Source organism: Gopherus flavomarginatus, chromosome 3 (assembly GCF_025201925.1).
Source record: "Gopherus flavomarginatus isolate rGopFla2 chromosome 3, rGopFla2.mat.asm, whole genome shotgun sequence".
NCBI classification, from domain to species: Eukaryota; Metazoa; Chordata; order Testudines; family Testudinidae; genus Gopherus; species Gopherus flavomarginatus.
The window spans coordinates 16,188,275-16,209,339 of record NC_066619.1 but is presented as its reverse complement, the minus strand read 5'-3'; the positions used below and the strand labels follow the sequence as shown (position 1 = coordinate 16,209,339).

The 21,065-nt window shown below is 43.1% G+C and overlaps 1 protein-coding gene across 2 annotated transcripts in view; it reads left to right on the top strand.

Annotated features, from left to right (window-relative positions):
• The window catches only part of DYM (dymeclin), a 355,894-nt gene that overhangs the window by 58,564 nt on the left and 276,265 nt on the right, over positions 1–21,065 (top strand). For both annotated transcript variants that reach the window (XM_050944679.1, XM_050944680.1), the window contains exon 6: positions 11,919–11,991. In XM_050944679.1, the coding sequence (XP_050800636.1) occupies positions 11,919–11,991 (73 nt within the window). The remainder of the gene's footprint in view (positions 1–11,918; positions 11,992–21,065) is intronic.

Sequence of the window (21,065 nt, the reverse complement as noted above, 5' to 3'; positions counted from 1 at the left end):
TTAGCATCAATTAAAGTGCCCAGTGGCAACTTTTGTGGTCCAAAAAGTGTATGAGAAGAAAGGCTGTTAGAGCATACTGTTGCAATTACAATGCTAGGCTTATAATGAGCAAAGTTATAGAACCAAACAGAAGAGGGAAATTGAAACATAACAGTGGCATTTGTCCCCCTTCTATGGCTAGACCACATCAGGCAGGGCTCGGCAACCTATGGAACGCATGCCACCTTTGGCACGCGAGCTGATTTTGCCTGGCATGCGGCTGCCAACCGGGGTCCCGGCCGCTGGCCCTGCTCAGCGCGTGGCCGGCTGAGTGAACGGAACCCCAGGCTAGCAGGAGGCTGAGTGGGGCCAGGACCCCATACCAGCAGCAGGCGTGCCCCCTGGCTCCCCCCTCACCGCACTCGGGTTCTGCGGCTCCCAGGAGTGCGAGCCACCAGGGTGCAGGGCCCTGAGCCTGCTGCGGGAGGGGCAGTGGCGGCTCACGCTCCTGGGAGCTGCAAAGCCCGAACATGGTGAGGAGAGAGCCGGGGGGCACATGGGGACTGTCGCCCGCATGCATTTGCTGCAGGAACCCCCAGCCCCAGGGACAGGCACTGGGCCACAGTCCAGGCAGGCATGCCCCCTGGCTTCCCCCTCACCGCGCTCGGGTTCTGCAGTTCCCGGAAATGTGAGCCACCACTACCTCTCCTGCAGCTCCCCCCTTCCGGCTGCCTCAGCACTCCATGTGGAGTTTTGCCTTCACATGGAGCCAGCGTCTGACCGACATGGGCATGGTAAGGGGAGTACCAGGGTGCAGTTAGGGAGCTGGGGGAGGGTTGGATGGATTGGGAGTTCTGGGGGTCCTGTCAGGGTGGGGAGTGGTTGGATGGGGTGTGGGAGACCTGGGGGTCTGTCTGAGGTGGGGGTGTGGATAGGGTTGGGGTGGTCAGGGGACAGGTAGGGGGTAGGGTCCTAGAGGGAAAGTTGGGGGGAGGTCTCAGGAGGAGTCAGTTAGGGGACAAGGAGCAGGGAGGCTTAGGTAGCGGGTGGGGTTCTGGGGGGCAATTAGGGGCAGGGGTCCCAGGAAGGGGCAGTCAGGGGACAAGGAGCGGGGGGGTTCTGACGGTGCAATTGGGGTGGGAAATGGGAGGGAGTGGATGAGGGCGGGGCTGGGGCAGGGCTTTTCCCTCTTTTTTGCTTGTTGAAATATGGTAACTCTAGGCGAGGGGGAAGCTGGGTCTGCATGGGGGCTGGCACCCACACACATCCACTGCAGCCTGCAGGAGCCCCTGGGGGAGCGCCGGGCCACAGCCTGGGCAAGAGGGACCGGGGGGCACAGCTGTTCCCCGCTAGCTATGCCGCTGCCTTTTCAGGGCTGCTTCCTCCCTGCACCATGCCGGCTCCTCTATGGCTGGGGCTCGCTACTGCGGCAAGTGGGATGTTCTGGCTCTCCGGTGCCTCCGGAAGGTGGCTCCTCCCTGCTGAGCTGCTGCAGCGGTCCAAGCCCAGCAAAACCAGTGAGTGGACTCAGGTCGGGGGCCACCTGGGTGGAGTGGGGAAGGCTTGTGGGGGCGGGAGGGCTGTGCACCCTCCAGAGGAGTTCAGGGGGCGAAACCTGGTCTGGGAAGCAGCCCTTGGGCATGGCTGGCCTCTGGGCAGGCTGGCCCCTGGGGTCTATAAAGGCTCATTGAGATTTGCCCCTCAATGAACCAATGTGCAAGTGGTGGTGGTGGGCGGGAGAGGTGCAAGGTGGAAGTTTCGCCTAGGGCACGAAATATCCTTGCACCGGCCCTGCCGCAGGGGGGTGTGCACCCCAGATTAAGAACCACTGCACTAAACTGATAAGATCTTCATTTTAATTTAATTTTAAATGAAGCTTCTTAAACATTTTAAAAAACTTGTTTACTTTACATGCAACAATAATTTATAGATTTATAGAGAGAGAACTTCTAAAAATGTTAAAATGTATTACCAGCATGCGAAACTTTAAATTAGAGTGAATAAATGAAGACTCGGCACACCACTTCTGAAATATTGCCAACCCCTGACATAGAGTCTGTTACTGCACTCAGAAATTTCTATCTAATGCACTTGGTTATTTAGTACAAACAGAAGAGGCTCATGTTTCTAAGCCCAGAGGTCCTGGGTTCAATCTATGCAGATGACCTAGTCACTGGTGTTATTACTTAATGTTGTGGTGACCATAAAATTCAATCCTATATTATATTTTAAGAGTAAAATGAAATAAATATTATCCATTAGTTTAACGAGATTCTAAACTCGGTTGCTAATAATAATAATTTATTTTTCCTTTTGTTATCTGTGCCATGGCGTACTAGCCACTAAACATTCTATTTGGAATTAAATTCTAACATTGTATAGGGAATTGGATGACCTGTGAACTAATAATGGGATAGTGAGTTTTTCATCTGTAGGGGTGAAATCGTGGCACCATTGGAAGTGAGTTACAAAACTTCAGTTGACTTTAGTGGGGATAGAGTATTCACCCTATGTTGCTGTTCTGTCTGGCCTGGAATTTTGAGTGAAAGTAGTTGATATCTGGTGGCTGTCCAGCATCCTGTGGAAATGAGTTGACTTCATTTGTTCTTTGTTGACAGCAGGTTAACCATATCTCAGAATCTTCTATCACATTTGTAGCTCCGTATTGTCAGTCTTAGCAGAGAAGCAGAGGACTGAACAGACGCATCTGAACCTAGAGAGTTAATCTTTCGTCAATCAGATGCATTAGTGAAGTTTTCGCTGCCTGTACCGTGCTATTTCTATGGGTAGAAAACTTATCTTCATGGCCTTCAATCCAGTGCCATTCATGCACACAAAATTCATTTGACATAGATGTGTGATGGTTTGTCCCCTCTAAGGATGCCACCCGATACGCTGAGATACCACTGAGCCTATCTGTTATGCCAGCCTGAGTATCTTTTTTATCTGTCTTGCTGAGCCAAGCAATTCTATTAAGCCTCTGCCAGCGTGCACACAGGGAGGGCCACACCAAACTGCAGAATAAAACAGACACTGAGATCAGTTCTGTGAAGGCTCAGCTTAAGGGACTTGCCCCCAGCACTTAGGTGTCCACTTCCCTTGGGGTGCAGACCCAAAGATATATTCATAATATCACCTCCCTCAGTGTGGAGGAAGCTATGCACAGCCTCTTAACCCCCCCGCTTTCCCCCGAATTGTGAATTGTACAATTCGTATAACAATTGTATTATAAACAAGAAATACGTTTATTAACTACAAAAGGTGAATTTTAAGTGACTATAAGAGATAACAGACAGAACAAAGCAGATTACTGAGCAACTAAAATGAAATACACAAGCTAAGCTTGATATACTTAAGAAACAGGTTACAAAATGTAATTTCTCATGCTAGATATTGTCACAGGTAGATAACAGAGAGACAGCTGCCCTGGCCTGCATCTGGAGATTTCAGGTATTTCCACTCACAGACTGGATGCCCTCCCAGCCTGGGTTCAGTCCGTTTCCCCTCAGTTCAGTTCTTGCTTCCAGGTGCTTTTTCAGTATCTCTTTGGGTGGGGAGGCAGAGGAGAACCATGATGATGTCACTCCCCTGCCTTATATAGCTCCTGTGTATGGTGGGAACCCTTTGTCTCCCAGTGGAAGAATCCTGGCATTCCAAGGAGTGTGTCCAGTACCAGGTGAGTCAGACCCATGTCTCTGCAGGGGTGTGGCAGCCATTACTTTTCAGCTGTCTGGAGCTTCCATAGGAAGACTAAGCTCTTTCACAGTCCATTGTCTCTGCTAATGGCCCATTAGCCCTGTCTGGCTTTTTCATTGTTGTACCTGAAGGGCTGGTTGGGGGTGACACCCAAAGTAACACATTTATAATACAGATACGTAGTTAGCTTTCGTAATGTCAGATACAGAAATGGCATACACATTGGATAATCACGTCCAGTACATCATAACCTTTCCAGTGATACCTTACAAGAGCCATCTTATCTAAAGTATATCTCAGTTATGTCAGATCCATATTTTCATAAAGAATATGGAAGGAAACATCACAATATGTACCAACATAACCATAAATCCATTTAAAAAAAAATGGAGATATACCTATCTCCTAGAACTGGAAGGGACCTTGAAAAGTCATTGAGTCCAGCCCCCTGCCTTCACTAGCAGGACCAAGTGTTGATTTTTGCCCCAGATCCCTAAGTGTCCACCTCAAGGATTGAACTCGCACCCCTGGGTTTAGCAGGCCAGTTCTCAAACGACTGAGCTATCCCTCCCCCCATGTAGCCCATTCCCTGACCTGGAGCAGAAACTCTTATTCTGTCTGTATTAGCCAGTTACAGTTCATTGAGCTGCTAATCATAACTGTAAAATATTACAGTAAATGCAGAACCACGCGCCCCCTCCCACCGCAACTACTCATGGAATGTGGCTGAGAATTTCAAGTGAAAAGGCAGGAAATTAAAAGCTACAGTTTCTCCGAAAACGCACTTGATCTTTTGCATATGTAATGCTTTCTGTTACTGCATATTTCCACACAAACAATCGTTTAATGGAAAAAACCATTTTTTTTTCAGCCATTAGATGAATACTGAAACTTTCAGTAATCACACAGTGGAACTTAAGCATTGAAATTGCCAGTGTGGAATCAAGAAAATGCAGCCTGATGATACTGTGTCAGGTCAAGCAGATCAGACTGTGACCCAGAGAACTGCAGATTTCACAGCTTTTCTGGGGGTCTTTTTTACAGTAAACCAAATGGAAACATCTTCTCCCTCCCCCTCCCCCCGGGCATCAACAAAACACAGATTACTTTAAAAAAGAGCCATGGAAAACTGTCTCTCTGCTTGCAGACCTTACCCATCAGGTTGACAACATGGCTGCTTTTTGCTTCATTTTATATTTACATTTTTGCATACAGGGGATTTTAAAGAAGTATTGTAATTATTTAGTCCTATTTCATAAGTGATTTGGAAATACTTATTTTATTACTTATTTTTAGATTTTCATCTGGGACTGCTGGAGGGGGAAGCCTGTGGGGTCTGGGGAGAAGCAGGCAGTAGCAAGGATTGAGGCTGCCTCCTGATTAGCTCCCTCACCAGTGACCTTCAGGCTGCAGCTAGCTGAGGCTGTGGTTTATCCTGTATGAGCTTCCTCAGACTTCACATGCTGCTGCCAGTGTAGGGGCAAGAAAGTTGCTCTACAAGGTGGCAGACACTCAGTGTGCATGCATACAGCTGGGAACAGACAGCCCAAGGAAATGACTAACCAGTCAGACACATGCCCGGTTGCCCAGCAGCTCAGGTTGAGCGTGAATTCTACAGCAACGTTCCCACTCCCTGTTGATGCATGCATGTGTGAGCTGTAGCAAGGAAACTTCTTGGATTGGTTGAATGAGTCAAACAACATATTTTCAAAATTGCAGCCATCATTTAGTGGAGCTGATAGGTTTTTTGGGGCCAGGAGGACAGTGCTAAGTATTAATAAATAAAATTGATTTGGGCCATGTCTTTGTATGTAGTATAACAAGTGTAGGCTAATGCTTTTCTTGACTTGTCCGCTGTTAATTGCAACCTTGCAGGTACTGTAGACATGATGTGAGTAAGTGACTATGTAGGGACCAGGTACAATTGAGTTGTAATCTGGGCTCTGTCATTAACTGGGTCTGCACTCGATTTGTCTTCACAAAATTTTCCACCATTGCTACCAGTCATGGTAACAACAGTAGGAGCACTAATGCATATCATCAACCAGCTGCTGCAGCAGCCCAGAGCAAGTGTAGAAAACACAGTGGTTAAAATCCTGATGGTTGGTTGTCAGTGCTTTGTCTATGTAAGCTCTCAACCTTTCCAGACCACTATACCCCTTACAGGAGTCTGATTTTGTCTAGCATACCCCAAGTTTCACCTCACTAAAAAACTACTTGCTTGCAAAATCAGACCTAAAAATACAAAAGTGTCACAGCACAGAATTACTGAAAAATTGCATCCTTTCTCATTTTTACCATATAACTATAAAATAAATCAATTGGAATATAAATATTGTACTTACATTTTGGTGTATGGTATATAGAGCAATATAAACAAGTCATTGAATGAAATTTGTTTGTACTGACTTCGCTAGTGCTTTTTATGTAGCCCAGGTGTAGGCAACCTATGGCACGAGCGCCGAAGGTGGCACTTGAGCTGATTTTCAGTGGCACTCACACTGCCCGGGTCCTGGCCACCAGTCCAGGGGACTCTGCATTTTAATTTAATTTTAAATGAAGCTTCTTAAACTTTATGAAATCTTATTTACTTTACATACAACAATAGTTTAGTTATAAATTCTAGACTTATAGAAGGAGACCTTTTACAAAGGTTAAAATGCGTTACTGGCACGCGAAACCTTAAATTAGAGTACATAAATGAAGACTCGGCACAGCACTTCTGAAAGGTTGCCGACCCCTGATTTAGCCTACTGTAAAACTAGGCAAATATCTAGATGAGTTGATGTATCCCCTGGAAGACCTTTGCGTACCCCCAGGGATACACGTACTCCTGGTTGAGATTCACTGACCTAGTGCTCTTTCTGTGGCTGCCACTGTTGGAGCTGCACCAGTATTAGTAACAATACAGCACACTAAGAAAAATGCCTAATTGGCTTTGGGCAAGTCAGTTAGCCTCTCCAGTGTCTGTTTTTGCCATCTGCATCATGGGTGGCATTGAAAATATTAAGTGCTAAGTATTATAATAAAATAACTCATATTTTGAAGACATTATATAGCCAGTTGGTTAAATGGTGTTTCAGCGTTAAGTCTGAATTTTTTTGTCTTTGTGTTATTGCTTATTACTTTAGCACTGTTACTTAGACTAGAAGATGTATCTCTGATTTCCATCCATGCAAATTGGTTCTAATCTTATCTGGATTCACCCATCCCTTGTTTGATTTGAGAGGGTATATCTCTCCTTTTAATCAAGCATCTAATCTGTTAATATGAATGAGTAGGGCGTATATTGTGTCTATCCTGCTATTGAAAAAACATTGTTTATGAAAATACACAGTGTTCCATTTTTATAGCTCTCTCTCACATTATAGATTTGGCATGCATCCATTTCATTGTCTCGGCAAGACAAGAATCCATATGTCCCAGTCTGGAAAAGGATACATAAATTGTTTTAGCTGAGTGCCATTGGTTACCGTTATTAACTAAAAAGGAGTAACGTCTTACATAATTCATGAACATGCTAGAGGCAGATGTGTATCCTTTAAGTTCAGTGGAGTAGAAAAAATGAAATCTTCATGTTTTGTATCACATTGAACTCTACCTAACAAAATGTGTTTACGACATGATGGAAAGATTCTTCTGACGTGCACTTGATCTTATTTTTATTTCCAATTGGTGAGAGGAATTTTTAGAATACTTTTCTAAGTTTTGGTCAGTTTAGCAGTTTTGCAGTGTTAGCATTTCCAAGATTCATAAAGTTAGATAATTCCAAACTGAAACTTCTTAGATTACATTACCTAGGGTTCATTTTTGGCTGTGGTTTTAAATCCAAGGTTAAGTATGCTCATTTACTAATTCTTGTTTGTTGCTAACAGTAGCTACATTGTGTTACTCATGGGGGATTCCATATAAAGGAAACCATGTTTCCCTGATAAAAAACTGATTTCCTTTAGAATGTGCAGTTCACTAGGTGACAATTTTAATGTGTTTTTAATAAACCAATTGTGGAAAGAAATAATTTTGCTTTATTGTTAGTAGTCCCTATAGTATGCTTCTTAAAATTGAGTCCTGAAATTAGGAGCAAACTCAGGTTAAACAGAATAGCACTACTATAATTTGATTAAGTTGTGCTTATTGTAAGACATGTTTAATTGAACATATGAAGTATACCAAGGTTTGGGTCATTATTTTAACGCTCTGCTGCTCATTATCTGATATGCTGAAGGACAAGATTTGCCTGCTATGAAGCATTAAAAATAGAAAAATGCGAGTAAATTATGTTCCTAAGTATCTTTCTGTAATATGAAATGTTAAATTAAACACAGATGCACCTGCTGACTCCGGAATACATCTGAAACTTGCTTAGAGCTGTGACACTTTAATCTCTGATGGTTTGTAATCGAGTTTTGCTCCATAAGAGAACTTTTTTAAAATTATGCTGTATGAATGTAAAACATTGGTGTTCTTATTAATTAGAAATACCTGGAATTCTTTTGAGAGAAATTTTTTGAAGCACCAAGTGTGAAGTGGGTATTTTATGTCTTGTCTCTGATGCATTTATGAGTTAAACAGTGAAGAACTCTTGTTCTAGCAAATAAAACCCTGTTGGATTTCTTTGGAAGAGGATAATTCTTGACGGGCTCTTTCAGAGGCCTTATTCTTGAAATGTGCTGAACTTTGCACTAAATAAATACAGTTTTCCTTAAAGTATTAAGTGATAATAAGACTGTAGGTTGAATTGCTTAAGTCTACTAATGTAAAATGTAGACTGAATTCTTTTTGGAGGGAAGGCCATGATTTGGAATGATGTATAGTATGAATAGAGAAGTGTTCCTTCTGTGCTCCTGTCTAGAATTTATTAAAAAGATGCAAACTGACTTGTTCCTATGGGGATTGTGGGCCTGTTCTGCATCTCTACTGTTAAATTAGCTAAACAAGTAAAGTTCTTAAGAAATGTGGTCAGTGATTAAACCAACTAAATTGTGTTGACTCTTCCCCAGCTGTCTCATCTAGCAGGAAACTGTGGATTAAAAGTGCCTCCTTTAAAAGTGCTCCTAGCATGCCACTATCCCAATAGCTTGTAGAGGAACCTGGGCCCACCCTCTACACCGATTCCAATACAGGAACCCTCCACCCAGAAGCTTGGGTTTCTGTTCTCCCTGCCCTTACTGCTCCTTCCCTGGACTGCTTCCTACACTGCCTATTACAGGCTACTACTCTCTCCCCTTGTGTCAGGGAGTGTGACTGTTTCTGCCCAGGTGAGCTTCATTCCTAATTAAAGCAGCAAAGAGTCCTGTGGCACCTTATAGACTAACAGATGTTTTGGAGCATGAGCTTTCGTGGGTGAATACCCACTTCCTCAGATGCATGTAGTGGAAATTTCCAGGGGCAGGTATATATATGCAAGCAAGCTAGAGATAATGAGGTAGTTCAATCAGGGAGGATGAGGCCCTGTTCTAGCAGTTGAGGTGTGAAAACCAAGGGAGGAGAAACTGGTTCTGTAATTGGCAAGCCATTCACAGTCTTTGTTTAATCCTGAGCTGATGGTGTCAAATTTGCAGATGAACTGAAGCTCAGCAGTTTCTCTTTGAAGTCTGGTCCTGAAGGTTTTTTGCTCCAGGATGGCCACCTTAAGGTCTGCTATAGTGTGGCCAGGGAGGTTGAAGTGTTCTCCTACAGGTTTTTGTATATTGCCATTCCTAATATCTGATTTGTGTCCCTTTATCCTTTTCCGTAGTGACTGTCCAGTTTGGCCGATGTATATAGTAGAAGGGCATTCCTAATTAAGCCTCATTTGCATCATAGCTCCCCTCCAGATGCAGCCTCTGGCTAATTGACCTCTCTTGCCTATATTAACTCTTCCAGGGCTAGTATGGGGTGAACGCCCCATCAAAGAGATACAGTATTTGTTGGGTTGCTGCCAAGATCCAAGTGTTTGGTTTGTTACAGTAAATTACTGTACAAACTTAGCATGGCAATACTGGCTTGCCGTATGGGGTCACTGATGTCAAATTTGCCACCCCTCCCTCAATATTGATAAATACACATTTACAGAACTTACGTCAAAAGGCTTATAAATCAGGATTCCCTGTGTTGTGTGCAATCCTAATGCTGTATTGTGCTAGTGCATAAAAACATGAAAGCAAAATAGCCTTGATTTATAATTCCCAGAAAACAGATATCCTAAGGCCAATGTGCCTTTACCATACAGGTCTGTCGCATCTTACGCGCATTTAATATGCGCAATTTCAGCTTTACGCGGTCGGCAAAAACAAAAAAAATACAACAAAAAAAGAGAAAAATAACAATTTTAATACTGTACCTGTAGTGTGGGCGATTCCGCCCGCCATTCAACTCAATATAATTTTGACTATATGCAGTTTTCGCTTCACGTGCTAACCGCGGAACAGAACCCCCCTGTAAGATGAGACTCGCCTGTAAAATTAAAATATAGTTGCCTAAAAAAGTTCACTGAGCAGATACTCTTTACCTTTAAACTAGAAAATATATTAACCAGCGATTAAATCAAACTTGAATTAATATCCACAAAAAACAACCTTCATCAGAATCCTCAACACCAAAAGCCCGTAAGAGGTGGTGGGTCTTGCAACATTCTCTGAAGGGCCATTGAGATTCAAAGGGGAGAAATGACTAGAAAAAGTGAAACTCACCACTAATCTTAATCACCCAAACTGAGTGAAATCAAACAGTTAGTAAGAAGTGGAAGTTTAAGCACTCAGGAATCAGATTGACTGGACATAATTTTTAATTAGCTCAGGCTTTTAGTGTTCTTTGGGTTGGGGACTGTCTCTTTTAATTCTTTATTCAGGGCCTAGCATAATGGCATCCTGGTCCATGACTGAAACTTGTAAGAGCTACAATAATACACTTAATTAGTTTCCACTGTTGTCATAACTTTAGTCCCAGATTTGGACCTTAGCGTCCAAAATATGGGGGTTAGCAGGAAAACCTCCAAGCTTAGTTACCAGCTTGGACCTGGTACTTGCTGCCACCACCCAAAAAATTAGAGTGTTTTGGGGCACTCTAGTCCCCCTGAAAAACCTTCCCTGGGGACCCCAAGACCCAAATCCCTTGAGTCTCACAACAAAGGGAAATAATCCTTTTTCCCTTCCCCCCTCCAGGTGCTCCTGGAGAGATACACAGACACAAGCTCTGTGAATCCAAACAGAGTGACTCCCCCTCTCTGTTCCCAGTCCTGGAAACAAAAGCACTTTCCTCTTCACCCAGAGGGAATGCAAAATCAGGCTAGCAAATCCAACACACACAGATCTCCCCCTGATTTCTTCCTCCCACCAATTCCCTGGTGAATACAGACTCAATTTCCCTGAAATTTCCCAGTAAAGAAAACTTTAACAGGTTTTGAAAAGAAAGAAAAATACATACAAATGGTCTCTCTGTATTAAGGTGACAAAATACAGGGTTAATTGCTTAAAAGAAATATGAATAAACAGCCTTATTCAAAAAGAATACAAATCAAAGCACTCCAGCACTTATATTCATGCAAATACCAAAGAAAAGAAACCATATAACTTACTATCTGATCTCTTTGTCCTTACACTTAGAAACAGAAGATTAGAAAGCAGAAACTACTTCTCCAAAGCTCAGAGAAAGCAGGCAGACAGAAAACAAAGACCTCAGACACAAAATTCCCTCCACCCAAAGTTGAAAAAATCCGGTTTCCTGATTGGTCCTCTGGTCAGGTGCTTCAGGTGAAAGAGACATTAACCCTTAGCTATCTGTTTATGACAACTGTGGCCTTGTTTGCCCACAGTTTTTGTACCATTGCTATCAGTTAGAGATGTGATCTTTCTACTGAAATACTTGTACCAGTACAACTCCTGTTGTAGATGCAATTGTCAGTATAAATATAAAAGTGCCTTATACCATGATAGCTCATTAACCTTCCCTACAGAAATAACCGTATTGGTAAAAGGGACCTTTATTCAGATATAACTGTGACCAGAATAGGGGAGATTGGGAGTTGTACATGTTTGACTACACCAGTATGATTAGTATGTAGACAAGGCACCAACATGCTTTGAGCTTAACACTGATATTGACATTATATCATTAACATTATATCATTTTATTTGCCTGGTTGCTTCCATGCCAGTAATTTGATACCTAACTTTTAAGAAGTTTCAGTGTGAGTTGAATCTGTGGTTTCTTTTCTTAGTTTGAAATTCCAGAGACAAACAGTGTTTCCTTTTATTCTGTTTCAGGAGTGGAATGTGAAGACCTTATAGAAGAGTTGCTGTGTTGCCTCATTCAGCTCATTGTTGAAATTCCCCTTCTGTAAGTACTTTTTACAGGATCTGTGTTTGAAACTTGTGTTCTGTGAAGGGAATGTGTTCATCATAATTCCCAAACTTACTGTTCAAAAAAGAATTACTTTATTTGAGCGTTAGCCAATTGCAAGACCATCGTGTCTCATATAAATAGTGATATATTGCCCTCTGGATCTGATCTGAAGTATTTTACTGCCCTAGATAAACTGTAGGCATGCAGCCCTCCTCAGTCTATCTATTCTGCCCTATTTCATTTTACTTTGTAGTTTCATTTCAGACCCTGCACACTACCTCTGGGAGTACACAGAAAGCACAGCTATTACACTCTGAAAAGGTGCTATGTACACCTATTTCTGCTGGGAACAGCTGCACTAATAGTTATGGTGGGGCAGGGGTGAGACTCAGGATCACTTCCCTTCACGTGAAGACTGCTGTTACTAAAACCTGAAACTTCTGAGTGACAGAATTGTACTTGTGCTTGCTGGCAGCATAAGGACACAACAAAGTGTGAGAGAATGGGTTTTTGCCTCCTGCACTTACGCAGGGTTCTGGGTTTTTCAATTAAAATTATGTTGCTCTTTTTAATCTAAAAGGTAATGGCGATAAGCTCTATTTCCAAACTTCAGCTGACTTGAAGTTTGAATAATAGAGAAATGATTGAGCAGACTGTTTCTATAGATCTCCAGAAATCAAACAGATTTTGTACCATGTTTATGTGGTGCTGCATTTTCACAGTTTCTACCATGTAAAAAACATACATTGATTACCTGTTCAATCTGGGAGATGTGCCCTGAAATATCCTTAACTAGGGACAGTCTTTTTGTTCTGTGTTTGTACAGTCCTAGCACAGTGGGGTCCTGGCCCAGGACTGGGACTCCTAGGCACTAGGATAATACAAATTATAGGTTCTTTATCTTCTAACCTCATTTTTCTGGAATGGTACTTGCTTTCTTTAATTCGAAATAATGTGTTCCCCACACCAGTCTCTCTTAATTTTAAACTTCATTTTTCCAGTATAAATTTTAAAAAGGCAGTTTTGGTCAACATTAACTTTTCATGTGTGTGATCACTTGGTAGCTTGTGCCTAAAATACGTATTGCCCAAATTGAATGTCGTCAATTCTGAAAGAACTTCAGTGGGATCCGTGTTTCTAACTCTTCTTAGATTATCTGTCACTGTATGCACTTCACTTTGTTGTTGCAGACTCAGGACTTGTCTTCACTACTGGGGTAAGTCGACCTAAATTACACTACGTTATTCATGAAGCTGGGGTCCACGTAGCTTAGGTTGACTTATCCTGGTGTCTTCACTGTTCTGAATTGACAGGAGATGCTCTCCGATCAACTTCCCTTACTCTTCTCTGAGAGCTGGAGTACTAGGGTCGACCAGAGAGCGCTCTGCCATTGATTTAGCAGGTGTTCACTAGACCCACTAAATCGATCCCTGCTGCAGCGTCGATCTCCCTGTAGTGGAGACCAGCCTTAGCGTTTACATTGCTAATTACTCTTCTGGTTGGAAAGCTGACAAATCTGTTTGCTGCCCTGATAAAGATACAACTGTTTCTGAAATGTTGTGCTCATTAAATAGAATTCTGTCTGCAGTACACATTGTCACTGTTTAATGAATTAATGGTATGATTTAGAGTGTCGGTCTGCAAAGCAAAGAGGCATTGTCAGAGGCTTCCTGAAACTGGTACACTTTTTGTTCGGAACTGATTAGAGGAAATACTAAGAGGTGGTAGGGCTGAGACACATGGAGACATTCATAAATCCTATATCTTCTTGTTGGAAGGCAGTCCAATGTCAAATATTGGGTGGAGTGCAATGCCATGTATTCTGTCATTCTAAGTGAAAACATTCTACAACCAAAGTTGACGTAACCCTTTTTAACAGTTGGACTCTAGTGTCAGCGTTTCCACATTTTCTGTGAATATACCTGTTGGGTATAGTAGTAGTTGTTGAAAGCCACAATTGCACCAACAGCAATATAAGAAAAAAGATGCAGTGGGTTGGTGGAGTCTTTGCATACTTCCAAAAAAACACTTAGCTCTGTGGGAATAGGGGTGCCAGGTGTCTGGTTTTCAACCGGAACACCTGGTCAAAAAGGGACCATGGCAGCTCTGGTCAGAATTACCGATTGAGCCGTTAAAAGTATGGTTGGCGTGAGGCTGGCAGGCTCCCTACCGGGAAGCAGCCGGGATGTGTGGCCAATGGGAGTTACGGGGATGGCGCCTGCGGGTGGGGGCAGTGCGCAGAGACACCTGGCCGTGCCTCTGCCTAGAATCCAGAGAGACATGCTGGCCGCTTCCCGGGAGCTGCCTGAGGTAAGTGCCACCCACAGCCTGCACCCCATACTCCCTCCCACACCCTAGCCGTAAGCCCCCTCCCACATCCGAACTCCCTTCTGGTGCCCGCACCCCCTCCTGCACCACAACCCCCTGCCCTAGCCCTAGCCCTGAGCTTCCACACCCAAACTCCCTCCTGGAGCCAGCATCCCCTCCTGTGCTCTAGCTCTGAGCCCCCTCCCAGACTCTGAACCCCTTGGCCCCAGCCTGGAGCCTCCTACTGCATCACAAACCTCTTATTCCTGGCCCCAGCCCAGAGCCCGCACCCCCAGCCAGAGCCCTTTCCGCCCTGCTACACAGCAACCCCCTGCCTCAGCCCAGAGCCCCCTCCTGCACCCTGAACCCCTCATTTCTGGCCCTACCCCAGAGCCCGTACTCCCTCCCACTCTCCACTCCCTTGCCTCAGCCTGGAGCCCCCTCCCACACTCTGAACCCCTTGATCTCACCACCAAGCCCAGAGCCCCCTTCTGAACTCCAAACCTCTCATCCCCAGCCCCACCCCAGAGCCTGCACTGGGAGACCCTCCCCCGCACCCCAACACCCGCCCCAGCCCAGAAACTTCTCCCACCCCCTGAATCCCTCATTTCTGGCCCCACCCCAGATCCCGCACCCCCAGCTGGAGCACTCACCCCTTCCCGCACCCTAACCACTGTCCTGGAGCCCCCTCCTGCACCATGAACCCCTCATTTCTGGCTACACCCTGGAACCCGCACCCCTTCCCACACCCCAACCCCTGCTCCAGCCTGGTGAAGATGGGGGAGAGTGAGCAATGGAGGGATGGGGAATGGAGTGAGTGTGTTGCGGGCCTCACAGAAGGGATGGGTCAGAGGCAGGACCTCGGGGAAGGGGCGCAGTAAGGGTGTTCGGTTTTATGTGATTAGAAGGTTGGCAAGCCTATGTGAGAAACATTATAGTTTAGTTTCTCTTTAGGTATGTCTACTCTGCAATTAAAAATCTGTGGCTGGGCCATGTCAGCTGACTTGGGCTCGCAGGGCTGTTTTATAGCGGTGTAGAATCTTTGAGCTCTGGGAACCTCCCACCTCACAGGGTCCTGGAGCTCACGTTCCAGGCTGAGCTCAAATGTCTACACTCCAGTTAAACAGCTTAGCCCCATGAGCTTGAGTCAGCTGGCACGGGCCAGCTGCGAGTGTCTAATTGCAGTGTAAACTTACATTTTTTGTGTTCATACTCTTGGCTCTGTGAGTAATACATATGCAAAATACTTTTCCTTATAGATCACAGGTTTTCAAACTTTTTTTGCTGAGGCCCTCCCCCACCTTGAAAATATTTCAGGTGGTGGCAACCCCCTTCCTCCATACCATACCATACTATCCTTACTTTTGTGCTGTTGGTGGCGCTGCCTTTATAGCTGGGCACCCAGCCAGCAGCTGCTTCTCTCTGGCCACCCAGCTCTGAAGGCAGTGCAGCTGTAAGGGTGGCAGTACCCCCATACAATAGCCTTGTGACCCCCTTGTGGGTCGGGACTTCCTATTTGAGAAATGCTGAGCTAGATTTTTTTAAGCCAAAATATTCCTCAGATAGTATGTTAAGATGCTGATGGTTTTGACACATCTTAAGTACAAATATGGATACTTAAGAAAATGTTCATTTTGTTTACTTTTAACAATGTAAAACTGCTCCAGCCAACAAGTTCTTTTGCAGGTCATTTGGTGGAGGGGAATGCATGGAAAACTGCTCCCTGTAGTACACAATTAAAAAAAGAAAATCCTCACTGAGGATTCGCTCTTAGTTTAGTCTTTTCAAACTCAACTGTTGCTGAAGGTTGTCTTCCTAGTAGCTATAATGTTATCCAGAAGGGGCTCATGACTGCAAACTGTATTGTGCTCTTTTTCAGAAAGATATTATAGCGTTGAAAGATTTTTTTTTGGATTATAGTAACTTCAGATTTTTATCTAACTCATCAGTTTCTTTGCCAGTTAAATTTTTCTCTTCCTGCAAGCCAGATTTACCAAATCATTTTTACCCCTATTTTGGGCATAAGAGTGTAATTATTGCCTTGATAGAAATAAATCTAGAAAATCCACAGATTTGTATGTGAATTTTGGGAAGGCCAAGCCTTTTCAGTCCAGAGGTTGTCTAAATGGACTCGGTTACATGTTCAGACTTACTGTGACTTGCATGGCCTTCCAATAGCAGAGGAGTTGGGGCCCATTCCACTACAGGGTGGGCACCTTCTCAACTTATATTATTAATATCTCTGTAGTTGTGGTCTGTAAACCTGCTTTTGGATTTAAAGTTTCACTTCCATAGGCCATCAGTGTTCCAATGGGGAGTCCAGATTGGAAGCTCTGCGCAGTAGAGCATCCATTAGTAGCAATCAGTATACCTCCAGAGGACTGTCACTGCTATCTAGTACCCTACTCTGGGGTTCTGAAGAGGCAATTTCATGAAGAAAAGGTTACTTACCGGTGACTGCTCTCTGAATGTATCCCTTCTTTAGATCCTTACTTATACTGCATTCCTCCCCTCAGTAAAAGATTTTAATGAACTGTCTTGGAGAAGCTGACGGATAGTTATATAGTAGCCTCCTTGTGTCCAGAATGCAGGACTGGAGTAACATTTTCATGTCCCCCAGCTGCTTCACTACTTAAATGGTTCTGTGCCTCTCCTAGCAGGACATTTGACTCCTACAGAGGCAGTACATTCCTCCCAGTTACTGGAAAGTAAGTTTGTTTTCTCTGTGACTGCATCATTTCAGTGTGTGTCAACGCAAATTATCTCTTGGGGAACCCATTATTCAGTAGAGAACCAGCCTGCTGTGAAGGGAGCTGTTCAGGAGCAGCGAGAACACTTGAATTACAGATCATGGTGAAATTATGATTGTAAAACAAACTGGGGAAAACTTCTTCACAGAGCTTCAGTCTTGGGTATCCCAGAGAGGTTCAGTTTGAATCAGATGTGGATGACTGAACAGACACTCTGAGGGCATGTAGGAGAGGAGTCTGAAAATTGCAAATGGGCAACGTAGCCTCCCAATTTTTTTGATCGATTTATTTATTTAGAAAGTTTTTACAGGTTTACAAATCATTGCTATGTATCTTTCAGGAACAAAAAGATAATCATTAGAACCGTGAGCTTTTGTTTAGAGAAATGTTTTACACTAATATAATCATCAGATCTCTCTCCTTAAGGTGTTATCTACTTACAGAGTGAGCCTCTTTAAGCTATGAGAATGTGATGTTTCCCGTGATTTTACTAATCGAGTGAAACTTCTGATTATACATTTATCAAACCAACCATATCTATCAAATGTTAATATTCAAAAACATTGGAGAGATTTGCTGGGTTTTGGTGCAGGCAAATGTACTTTCTTTGAGTATTGAGTAAATGGCAACAAATATCTATTTGTCCTCTATTTTAGTGGATACATAATTGGTATTTTAACTTTTCCATAATAACTTACCAGAGTTTTATTAACCATTCCTCTGACTGAACTTTTTCTTTTTCCAGTAGTCTAGCAGCTACTAGCAGATAAGAGATTAATTCTCTATTTCTTTTTGTGTGACCATTTCTACCGGGAAGCCCCAAGAGGATTAGAAAAAGATAATTTGGAATAGATGGCCAGCAGTTTGGCTATGAATTGCATCCCAAGACCACTCTCTAATAACTGGACATGTCCACCATATGTGCATGAAATCTCCTCCTTCACAACAGTTTCTCCAACATTTAACCCCATTAAATCTCTCTCTCTCTCTCTCTCTCTCTCTCTCTCTCTCTCGTAACCTGACTAGTGTGAAGTACCACTGAAACAGTATCTTAAGGAAATTTTGCTACAGATTGAGGTTGCTGGTCTTCTTTTTCCCATAAAATTCCATTCCGCTGGGGTAATTTGTCTATCCAGATCCTTTTTCTAGGGTGTCATATGTGGCCGTCTTTTGTTAGGAAATTTGTATGCAGAGATTGATATAAATTAGTTATTTATTTTGTTTCCTAATTGACCAGACACCACCGTTTCTATTAAGTTAGCTTTCTGTAGAAAACAACTTTCTAGAAAAGTTGAGAGCCATAATTCCTAACTTAAAGGTACTGATACCATGTAGGAGTGGGCTGATTTAAAATTAATTTTGATTTCTAAATAATTTAGAAAAGCTTTTTTCAGCCTCGGCTAGGGTTAATAATGTGTGTGCTCCAGCAAAAGACAAAACAGAAATCTATAACACATCTCATCTCAAGCATACAAAAGCTTCCCATGAAATGTAATTGAAGAAACAAAATGTTTTGAGCCTTGTCTGGAAAGGATCCAGAGACGTACTTTGGGGTATACTATGGGAGAACCTTTCAGAGTTGTAGCCGTGAATGGAGGAAGCCTCATTTTCTTGAAATTAGTATCTACCTGAGGACTGCTTGCTGCCCTGTGCCTCATCATGGAAGTTGCCATCAGCTGGGTTGGAGCAGGTGGCATATGGATCATAGGACAGCACCCTTTATTATTTAAGGCTTACTAATGAGACCTTGAATTACCCTTGCTGAATAATAGGCAGCCAGTGTCATTCACAAAACACTAAGTGGAAAAGCTTTTAACATTTAAAACTTATAATTTTAAAACATTAATATGGTTTAAAGAACATTATTGCTCTTTAAAAATCAGCACTGTGTAATCCCAGTAAGAGACAAGTTATTGTTCAATGCTGTTTGATTTATGGATGCTTCAGGTTACAGATGTTGGTCTTCCTTTGGTCTTGTTACTGTGAGCACCCAAAGGTGTGCATTAACAAGTATTACTACACGGGCCATTGTATAGCACTGCTTAAATATGTCATCCAATATGCTTTGTGTAGCAACTGTTACAAACATTTTGTTGTAAGATGGAGTTCCAAAAACGGTAAATTACAGAGGCATCTTTCAGCAGCTTGTTAGGAATTGGTGTACGTAACAGAACATCTGGATGTTATTAGTACATTTTCACTTCATTAAGAACTATAAGTACGTGTTGGGAAAAGAATGAAATACTCTGATCCAGTTACACCATTGTTAAGCAGCACCGTGTAGTGCCACTGTAGGTTAGTGAACATTTCCATTACATTTTGTTTTTTTTTTTTTAAACCTGCTGTTGGCTAGAATCTTCCAAATTTGAAAATAATTAGGACCATTTTCAGGTTAAAAGGTTTAGGATGCTCTTTGTATTTCCTGGTATTTAAAAATGAAATGTAGCGACTGGCAGGTTCACAGTGTGATCCAGATCCAGAATCTTTTGAGAGAGTTATTGCAAAATTATAGTGTGTATAATAGCATTTATGTAGTACTTTATAATTTCATGGGACTGTCCAGCCTCCCCCTCCCCCCCATAAATAAACAATGAAAAATAAAATTCCTTTTTTCCCCCTCACTAATCGTATGAAAGGGAGGAAGTTAAGCTTGCTTTTTCCTCTCTTACATTTTGAAAAGGTTGCTATATTGGATGCTAGTTTTGATACTCTCCAAAAATAATTTAAATACTTCAGTTTAGATAGAGAGTTACTCAAGAGACTTTACCAACATCATGATATTTGAAAATTGTTTGACTATAACCCTTTATTTAGGAAAATCTCTCTTAATTATAAAGGGAAAAAATCCTCCTAGTCTGTCTCATCTTTTGAATATAACCAAAATGTCCAAATCATGAGAGAGTGATTGTTCAGAACACAACCATCAGCATGCTGATTTCATACCTCTTTCCCAGGTCACCATGGTTTACCAATAACCTACTATAAAAACAGATAGCAAAAGGCTAGAGTATTCGTGGTAGTGGTCTGGTAATTAATGTGTAACGCATTTCTGTGATGCTGTGTCACAGGCTTGCCTGGCCCTTTAAGGAAAGCTGGGCTTAGCCTTGCCTGTGACCTAGCAGCTATCCCTCAGCCTCACCGGTGATCTAGCAATGTACTGATACTTAGTGATCCCAGCTGAGTGTGATGGAGCTTAATTATGATGCCAGATCTCAGCTTCAAGGGATGAGAGTGGGGACAACTTAAATAAAGCTGTGAACTCAGTAAAGAGGAGGGACCCTGGAAGGAGGAATAAGGGCAGTTCCCCCTCTGGGACAGGCCTAGGGAAGTCAAGCTGAAAGACCCACAGGGAGCAGGGTCGGCTTCTGTGGGGGAGCTCTGAGATAGGGCCTGCAAAAAGCAGAGGAACTTCTGAAGGAAACTGCTGGAGTCCCCAGAGAAAGTAGGCAGTGGGGGAAAAAACCTGCTGGGAGGATGCAACATAGAAGAAGCAGAGAGTATCAATATAGCCTGAAAGGGGCAAAACAATTATTTTAATTCATTATAATTGGACCCTCTGTTACCCTGGAAATGACTTGGCAGGAGGGCTGAGTCACAGAAGACTTGAACAGGACAGGCCATTGTAGGGCAAAGGAAGTGGCCACCAGGAAGGGGCACTAGAGGCAAAGTCCCCTGCAATATAGCTCCCTGATGCCAGGTGGCATTACAGTGGTAAGAACAACCTATTACACGTGGCCACGTTGGGGAATAAGAAGTCTTCTCTGTCAACAACAGTTAAATCCCAACCTGTGGATACGTTCCAGGTTGTAGTAAGCAGTTCGATCAACTTGGAATGGCTCCAGAGGCATCTCTTTTTGGCTATGAGGAACTTTTATTTTTCTGAAGAAAACTCTGATTAGATTCAGTGTGACCTTGCTGGAACTTGGCATTGCAACCTAAGGTTAGAAAGAACAGCTGCATCATCATCCCATAATGAATTTCAGTCATTGTCCCAGTGAAGGTCCCAACAAT